The sequence below is a fragment of the Oncorhynchus kisutch genome, unplaced genomic scaffold (assembly GCF_002021735.2).
Source record: "Oncorhynchus kisutch isolate 150728-3 unplaced genomic scaffold, Okis_V2 scaffold800, whole genome shotgun sequence".
NCBI lineage: Eukaryota > Metazoa > Chordata > Actinopteri > Salmoniformes > Salmonidae > Oncorhynchus > Oncorhynchus kisutch.
In genome coordinates, this window is record NW_022262745.1 from 137,501 (window position 1) to 147,201 (window position 9,701).

Below are 9,701 nucleotides of genomic sequence, written 5' to 3' on the forward strand. Positions count from 1 at the left end.
CTCAATCACTCACTTCCATCTCTCTCTCTCTCTCTCTCTTACTCACTTCCATCTCTCTCTCTCTTACTCACTTCCATCTCTCTCTCTCTTACTCACTTCCATCTCTCTCTCTCTCTTACTCACTTCCATCTCTCTCTCTCTCTCTCTTACTCACTTCCATCTCTCTCTCTCTCTTACTCACTTCCATCTCTCTCTCTCTCTTACTCACTTCCATCTCTCTCTCTCTCTTACTCACTTCCATCTCTCTCTCTCTTACTCACTTCCATCTCTCTCTCTCTTACTCACTTCCATCTCTCTCTCTCTTACTCACTTCCATCTCTCTCTCTCTCTCTCTTACTCACTTCCATCTCTCTCTCTCTTACTCACTTCCATCTCTCTCTCTCTCTTACTCACTTCCATCTCTCTCTCTCTCCTCTCTCTCTCTCTTTTACTCACTTCCATCTCTCTCTCACTCACTTCCATCTCTCTCTCTCTCTCTCTTACTCACTTCCATCTCTCTCTCTCTTACTCACTTCCATCTCTCTCTCTCTCTCTTACTCACTTCCATCTCTCTCTCTCTCTCTTACTCACTTCCATCTCTCTCTCTCTCTCTTACTCACTTCCATCTCTCTCTCTCTCTCTTACTCACTTCCATCTCTCTCTCTCTCTCTCTCTTACTCACTTCCATCTCTCTCTCTCTTACTCACTTCCATCTCTCTCTCTCTCTTACTCACTTCCATCTCTCTCTCTCTCTTACTCACTTCCATCTCTCTCTCTCTCTTACTCACTTCCATCTCTCTCTCTCTTACTCACTTCCATCTCTCTCTCTCTCTTACTCACTTCCATCTCTCTCTCTCTCTTACTCACTTCCATCTCTCTCTCTCTTACTCACTTCCATCTCTCTCTCTCTCTCTCTCCTCTCTCTCTCTCTCTCTCTCCCTCTCTCTCTCTTTCTCTTTTACTCACTTCCATCTCTCAATCACTCACTTCCATCTCTCTCTCTCTCTCTCTCTTACTCACTTCCATCTCTCTCTCTCTTACTCACTTCCATCTCTCTCTCTCTTACTCACTTCCATCTCTCTCTCTCTTACTCACTTCCATCTCTCTCTCTCTTACTCACTTCCATCTCTCTCTCTCTCTTACTCACTTCCATCTCTCTCTCTCTCTTACTCACTTCCATCTCTCTCTCTCTCTTACTCACTTCCATCTCTCTCTCTCTTTTACTCACTTCCATCTCTCTCTCACTCACTTCCATCTCTCTCTCTCTCTCTCTCTCTCTCTCACTTCCATCTCTCTCCCTCCCCCTCCCTCCCTCCCCAGGTAAGACCAGTGTGTTGTCTCGTGAGGACTGGTGGTTACTGTTGGTGAGGTGTGTGTGTACCCTGTGTGAGATGAAACGTTTTAAAGAGGCAGAGCTGCTGGTAGACTCTTCTCTGGAGTTCTACTCCTTCTATGACGTCAAGGTAAACAGGAACCAGCTGCCGTTTTCTGGCACTTTCACTTCCTGTCATCAAAATTTAAGACATTGTTCATTATAAAGAAAATGTTTTGTATTTGAAAAATGACTCATTTATTGTTATATCTTTCTAAATGTGTTGTTAGCACTTTGTTGGTTAAATCTACAGGACAGTAATGTGTTGTTAGCACTTTGTTGGTTAAATCTACAGGACAGTAATGTGTTGTTTAGCACTTTGTTGGTTAAATCTACAGGACAGTAATGTGTTGTTTAGGTGAAGAGGAAAGAGCTGGAGTTCTTTGGTCTGTCGGCTGCTTTCCTGGACCATAACTACCGCAAGGCCTACGATTACATCAGGTCAGACTGGCTATCCTACTGACCATAACTACCGCAAGGCCTACGATTACATCAGGTCAGACTGGCTGTCCTACTGGCTGTCCTACTGACCATAACTACCGCAAGGCCTACGATTACATCAGGTCAGACTGGCTGTCCTACTGGCTGTCCTACTGGCTGTCCTACTGACCATAACTACCGCAAGGCCTACGATTACATCAGGTCAGACTGGCTGTCCTACTGGCTGTCCTGCTGACTGTCCTACTGACCATAACTACCGCAAGGCCTACGATTACATCAGGTCAGAATGGCTGTCCTACTGGCTGTCCTACTGGCTGTCCTACTGACCATAACTACCGCAAGGCCTACGATTACATCAGGTCAGACTGGCTGTCCTGCTGGCTGTCCTGCAGGCTGTCCTACTGACTGTCCTACTGACTGTCCTACTGACCATAACTACCGCAAGGCCTACGATTACATCAGGTCAGACTGGCTGTCCTACTGGCTGTCCTACTGGTTGTCCTACTGGCTGTCCTACTGACTGACTGTCCTACTGGCTGTCCTACTGGCTGTCCTACTGACCATAACTACCGCAAGGCCTACAATTACATCAGGTCAGACTGGCTGTCCTACTGGCTGTCCTACTGGCTGTCCTGATGACCATAACTACCGCAAGGCCTACGATTACATCAGGTCAGACTGGCTGTCCTGCTGGCTGTCCTGCTGACTGTCCTACTGACTGACTGTCCTACTGGCTGTCCTACTGACTGTCCTACTGCCCATAACTACCGCAAGGCCTACGATTACATCAGGTCAGACTGGCTGTCCTGCTGACAGACTGACTGTCCTGCTGACTGTCCTGCTGACTGGCTGTCCTACTGACTGTCCTACTGACTGACTGACTGTCCTGCTGACTGGCTGTCCTACTGACTGTCCTACTGACTGACTGTCCTCTGTCCTACTGACTGACTGTCCTACTTACTGACTGACTGTCCTGCTGACTGTCCGACTGACTGACTGTCCTGCTGACTGTCCTGCTGACTGACTGTCTGGCTGTCCTGATGACTGACTGTCTGGCTGTCCTAATGACTGACTGTCCTGCTGACTAGCTGTCTGTCCTGCTGACTGACTGACTGTCCTGCTGACTGACTGACTGACTGTCCTGCTGACTGACTGACTGTCCTGCTGACTGACTGACTGTCCTGCTGACTGACTGACTGTCCTGCTGACTGTCTGTCCTACTGACTGACTGTCCTGCTGACTGACTGACTGTCCTGCTGACTGACTGACTGTCCTACTGACAGACTGGCTGTCCTGCTGGCTGTCCTGCTGGCTGTCCTACTGACTGTCCTACTGACTGTCCTACTGACCATAACTACCGCAAGGCCTACGATTACATCAGGTCAGACTGGCTGTCCTACTGGCTGTCCTACTGGCTGTCCTACTGGCTGTCCTACTGGCTGTCCTACTGACTGACTGTCCTACTGGCTGTCCTACTGGCTGTCCTACTGACCATAACTACCGCAAGGCCTACGCTTACATCAGGTCAGACTGGCTGTCCTGATGACCATAACTACCGCAAGGCCTACGATTACATCAGGTCAGACTGGCTGTCCTGCTGGCTGTCCTGCTGACTGTCCTACTGACTGACTGACTGTCCTACTGGCTGTCCTACTGACTGTCCTACTGACCATAACTACCGCAAGGCCTACGATTACATCAGGTCAGACTGGCTGTCCTACTGGCTGTCCTACTGGCTGTCCTACTGGCTGTCCTACTGACTGACTGTCCTACTGGCTGTCCTACTGGCTGTCCTACTGACCATAACTACCGCAAGGCCTACGATTACATCAGGTCAGACTGGCTGTCCTACTGGCTGTCCTACTGACTGTCCTACTGACTGTCCTACTGACCATAACTACCGCAAGGCCTACGATTACATCAGGTCAGACTGGCTGTCCTACTGGCTGTCCTACTGGCTGTCCTACTGGCTGTCCTACTGACTGACTGTCCTACTGGCTGTCCTACTGGCTGTCCTACTGACCATAACTACCGCAAGGCCTACGCTTACATCAGGTCAGACTGGCTGTCCTACTGGCTGTCCTGATGACCATAACTACCGCAAGGCCTACGATTACATCAGGTCAGACTGGCTGTCCTGCTGGCTGTCCTGCTGACTGTCCTACTGACTGACTGACTGTCCTACTGGCTGTCCTACTGACTGTCCTACTGACCATAACTACCGCAAGGCCTACGATTACATCAGGTCAGACTGGCTGTCCTGCTGACAGACTGACTGTCCTGCTGACTGTCCTGCTGACTGGCTGTCCTACTGACTGTCCGACTGACTGACTGACTGTCCTGCTGACTGGCTGTCCTACTGACTGTCCTACTGACTGACTGTCCTCTGTCCTACTGACTGACTGTCCTGCTGACTGTCCTGCTGACTGACTGTCTGGCTGTCCTGATGACTGACTGTCTGGCTGTCCTGATGACTGACTGTCCTGCTGACTAGCTGTCTGTCCTGCTGACTGACTGACTGACTGACTGACTGACTGTCCTGCTGACTGACTGACTGACTGTCCTGCTGACTGACTGACTGTCCTGCTGACTGACTGACTGTCCTGCTGACTGTCCTGCTGACTGTCTGTCCTACTGACTGACTGTCCTGCTGACTGACTGACTGTCCTGCTGACTGACTGACTGTCCTACTGACTGACTGGCTGTCCTGCTGACTGGCTGTCCTACTGACTGGCTGTCCTAATGACCGACTGGCTGTCTGTCCTACTGACTGACTGTCCTGCTGACTGACTGACTAGATGTCCTACTGACTGACTGGCTGTCTGTCCTACTGACTGACTGTCCTGCTGACTCCAGAAACAGCTTCCTCCTAGTCATAGACACTCATTGTGTGTTAGATCAGGAGGTGTACCAGGGCTTATTCTGAGTGTGTGAGGACCATATTGACCTCTAACCTCCATCCATCTGTCTGTAGACTGACGCTGATGGAGAAGCAGGAGTGGCCCATGCTGTGGAATGTATTCAACCAGGTGATCCTTCACACACACACACACACACACACACACACACACACACACACACACACACACACACACACACACACACACCAGCTCACTCATTCTCCCTGTCAAATCAAATTTTATTTGTCACATACACATGGTTAGCAGATGTTAATGCGAGTGTAGCGAAATGCTTGTGCTTCTAGTTCCGACAATGCAGTAATAACCAACGAGTAATCTAACCTAACAATTCCCTGTCCTCTCCCACCAGGTGACCCTTCACTCCCAGGACGTGCGTCATCATCGGTTCTGTCTGCGTCTGATGATGAAGAACCCAGACAACCACGCCCTGTGTGTTCTCAGTGGACACAACGCACTGGTGTCTGGCAGCTTCAAACACGCACTCGGTACGACCACACAGATGCATACTACAGATGCATACTACAGAAAACTATGACCTTCTAGCCAGGGGAATGGTTTATGCACATCCAGCCTAATGTGGAATCCAAGTAGGAATTCATCTGTCTCTCTGTCTCTTTCTGTCTCTGTCTCTTTCTGTCTCTCTGTCTCTTTCTGTTTCTGTCTCTGCCTCTTTCTGTCTCTGTCTCTTTCTGTCTCTCTGTCTCTTTCTGTCTAATTCATCTGTCTCTTTCTCTCTCTGTCTCTCTGTCTCTTTCTGTCTCTCTGTCTCTTCTGTCTCTCTGTCTCTTTCTGTCTCTTTCTGTCTCTGTCTCTCTTTCTCTCTCTCTCTTTCTTTCTCTCTTTCTCTCTCTTTCTCTCTCTTTCTTTCTCTCTTTCTCTCTCTCTCTTTCTTTCTCTCTTTCTCTCTCTCTCTTTCTTTCTCTCTCTCTCTCTCTCTCTCTTTCTGTCTCTTTCTCTCTCTGTCTCGCTGTCTCTCTCTCTGTCTGTCTCTCTCTGTCTGCTGTCTGTCTCTGTGTGTCTCTCTCTCTGTGTGTCTCTCTCTCTGTGTGTCTCTCTCTGTGTGTGTCTCTCTCTGTGTGTGTCTCTCTCTGTGTGTGTCTCTCTCTGTGTGTGTCTCTCTCTGTGTGTGTCTCTCTCTCTGTGTGTCTCTCTCTCTGTGTGTGTGTCTCTCTCTCTCTGTGTCGCTCTCTCTCTCTCTGTGTCTCTCTCTGTGTCTCTCTGTGTCTCTCTGTGTCTCTCTCTCTGTGTCTCTGTCTCTCTCTGTGTCTCTCTCTCTGTCTCTAGGTCAGTATGTTCAGGCGTTCAGGTCTAATCCAGATGAACCTCTGTACAGTCTGTGTGTTGGCCTCACCTTCTTCCACATGGCGTCTCAGAAGTTTGTGGTTAAACGCCACCCGCTGATACTGCAGGTCAGACTCCTATTGTGTCCCATAGATACATCCTATAGGTTCTATACAGTTGTATTGTGTCCCATAGATACATCCTATAGGTTCTATATACAGTTGTATTGTGTCCCATAGATACATCCTACAGGTTCTATACAGTTGTATTGGGTCTCATAGATACATCCTATAGGTTCTATATACAGTTGTATTGTGTCCCATAGATACATCCTATAGGTTCTATATACAGTTGTATTGTGTCCCATAGATACATCCTACAGGTTCTATACAGTTGTATTGTGTCCCATAGATACATCCTATAGGTTCTATATACAGTTGTATTGTGTCCCATAGATACATCCTACAGGTTCTATACAGTTGTATTGTGTCCCATAGATACATCCTATAGGTTCTATACAGTTGTATTGTGTCCCATAGATACATCCTACAGGTTCTATACAGTTGTATTGTGTCCCATAGATACATCCTACAGGTTCTATACAGTTGTATTGTGTCTCATAGATACATCCTACAGGTTCTATACAGTTGTATTGTGTCTCATAGATACATCCTATAGGTTCTATACAGTTGTATAATTGGTCAACTTCTAGTGTGTGTGTGTGTGTGTGTGTGTATATAGACCTGTGTGTATATAGACCTGTGTGTATATAGACCTGTGTGTATGTGTATAGACCCTGTGTGTATGTGTATAGACCCTGTGTGTATGTGTATAGACCCTGTGTGTATGTGTATAGACCCTGTGTGTATGTGTATAGACCCTGTGTGTATGTGTATAGACCCTGTGTGTATGTGTATAGACCCTGTGTGTATGTGTATAGACCCTGTGTGTGTATGTGTATAGACCCTGTGTGTGTATGTGTATAGACCCTGTGTGTGTATGTGTATAGACCCTGTGTGTGTATGTGTATAGACCCTGTGTGTGTATGTGTATAGACCCTGTGTGTGTATGTGTATAGACCCTGTGTGTGTATGTGTATAGACCCTGTGTGTGTATGTGTATAGACCCTGTGTGTGTATGTGTATAGACCCTGTGTGTGTATGTGTATAGACCCTGTGTGTGTATGTGTATAGACCCTGTGTGTGTATGTGTATAGACCCTGTGTGTGTATGTGTATAGACCCTGTGTGTGTATGTGTATAGACCCTGTGTGTGTATGTGTATAGACCCTGTGTGTGTATGTGTATAGACCCTGTGTGTGTATGTGTATAGACCCTGTGTGTGTATGTGTATAGACCCTGTGTGTGTATGTGTATAGACCCTGTGTGTGTATGTGTATAGACCCTGTGTGTGTATGTGTATAGACCCTGTGTGTGTATGTGTATAGACCCTGTGTGTATAGACCCTATGTGTGTGTGTGTGTGTGTGTGTATTGATCCTATGTGTCGTGTGTGTGTGTAGACCCTATGTGTGTGTCGTGTGTGTTTTGTGTCATAACGTGTGTGTCTGTGTGTTGTGGCAGGGATTCTCATTCCTGTGGCGTTACGTGGAGCAGCGTGGGCCCTGCCAGGAGAGCATGTACAACCTGGGACGGGCCCTGCAGCAGATGGGCCTGGCACACCTCGCCATTCACTATTACCACAAGGCTCTCAGCTTCCCTCCTCTTACACTAGAGGTATATACTACAGACACACCTCTCCATTCACTATTACCACAAGGCTCTCAGCTTCCCTCCTCTTACACTAGAGGTATATACTACAGACACACCTCTCCATTCACTATTACCACAAGGCTCTCAGCTTCCCTCTTACACTAGAGGTATATACTACAGACACACCTCTCCATTCACTATTACCACAAGGCTCTCAGCTTCCCTCCTCTTACACTAGAGGTATATACTACAGACACACACACCTCATCTCTTCCTCATCTCTCTCCTACAGGGTATTGCGGATGACCAGGTAGACCTGCGTAGAGAGATAGCCTTCAACCTGTCAATCATCTACCAGGCCAGTGGAAACACTGAGATGGTACGACACCTCATCAACACATACTGCACTGTATAATGACCTATCAGGTCCTCATTACTGAACTGTATAACGACCTATCAGGCCCTCATTACTGAACTGTATAACGACCTATCAGGTCCTCATTACTAAACTGTATAACGACCTATCAGGTCCCATGTGATGTGTATTAGGAGACATAATTGATGGCATAAAATAGTGTTTCCCCAAATATGTTTTTCTGCAGCAGTGGCAAAGTTAGTGTAGTGGGTGTGGCCAATGACACGGTCTCTCCGACCGAAAATGAGCAGAGATATTTTGGTGTTTTAAAGCTAATTTGCTGCAATTCTACACATTTTGTCATGGTGCTAAGAGAAAAATGCTTAGTTTAAAAACAAATGTCCTGCAATTCTACACATTTTGTCGTGGCTTATGCCTTGTTCTTATGCTATCTGAATGACTCAAACATTATAACACAATCAATGGGGGCCCCATGACATGATATTTGGGGAATTTTTGATTCTCCCTGACTCTAGTTTTTATTTTGGTGATTATATTTTTTGTTCTCAAAGATAATCTTTGTACTGCAGCGCCAGCTGTGCCACCAGAGACTCTGGGTTCGCGCCCATGCTCTGTCGTAACCGGCCGCGACCGGGAGGTCCGTAGGGCGATTGGCCTAGCGTCGTCCGGGTTAGGGAGGGTTTGGCCGTTAGGGATATCCTTGTCTCATCGCGCACCAGCGACTCCTGTGGCCGGGCCGGGCGCTAACCAAGGTTGCCAGGTGCACGGTGTTTCCTCCGACACATTGGTGCGGCTGGCTTCCGGGTTGGATGGCTCTGTGTTAAGAAGCAGTGCGGCTTGGTTGGGTTGTGTATCGGAGGACGCATGACTTTCAACCTTCGTCCCGTACGGGAGTTGTAGCGATGAGACAAGATAGTAGCTACTAAACAATTGGATACCACGAAATTTGGGAGAAAAGGGGGTAAAATAAAAATAAAATATTTAAACAAATATAATCTTTTAAAAAATATATCTCTCCATTAGCTTTTCTACATAGAAATATATATATATATAATGTTTTCTGGGGGGAGTGGCAGCACGGGCCGCCACTGCTAAATGCATATAGGGGAAACACTGTAATGTCATGTGATGTCCTGACCAATACCATAGGAATACTATTACACTGTAGGATGTGTAGGAAGTCATATATACCATAGGAATACTATTACACTGTAGGATGTGTAGGAAGTCATACCGTAGGAATACTAGATGTATCCAGGGGTCACATTTAAAATCACCCCAGTCGGTTACATCCTGTTCCACAGCCTTGCTAAAAAAACTGTCTAAAGATGTAAAAATGGAAACATGTTTTGTATATGTTGTTGTTGTTGTTGTCAACAACACCTTATGTTTACTCTGACTTGTGTACATATATTTTGTAGAAAAATGTATTTGAATACACTGAAATAAAAAAATATGCTTATTAACCATTTGTGGTGCCATTTTATTTTTTTACCTGACCCAGAAGCCTGATATTGCTGGAAAAACATCTGACTGGCTCCTTTGTTTTGCTACAGGGATTATAAAAGTGAGATTGACCAAATCCCTCCGTCCATCTCTCTACCATCTGCTAACATCTTGT

General features: G+C 46.8%; 1 protein-coding gene across 1 annotated transcript in view; it reads left to right on the top strand.

The window, feature by feature from the left end:
• LOC109865146 (general transcription factor 3C polypeptide 3) overlaps positions 1-9,118 on the top strand; it is a 20,587-nt gene extending 11,469 nt beyond the window's left edge. Inside the window, exons 14-20 of the mRNA XM_031816458.1 lie at positions 1,300-1,442; positions 1,710-1,792; positions 4,767-4,821; positions 5,063-5,198; positions 5,998-6,122; positions 7,576-7,728; positions 7,997-9,118. Coding sequence (XP_031672318.1) covers positions 1,300-1,442; positions 1,710-1,792; positions 4,767-4,821; positions 5,063-5,198; positions 5,998-6,122; positions 7,576-7,728; positions 7,997-8,119 — 818 coding nt within the window. The 3' untranslated portion in view covers positions 8,120-9,118. The remainder of the gene's footprint in view (positions 1-1,299; positions 1,443-1,709; positions 1,793-4,766; positions 4,822-5,062; positions 5,199-5,997; positions 6,123-7,575; positions 7,729-7,996) is intronic.
• The last annotated feature ends 583 nt before the right edge of the window (positions 9,119-9,701 follow it).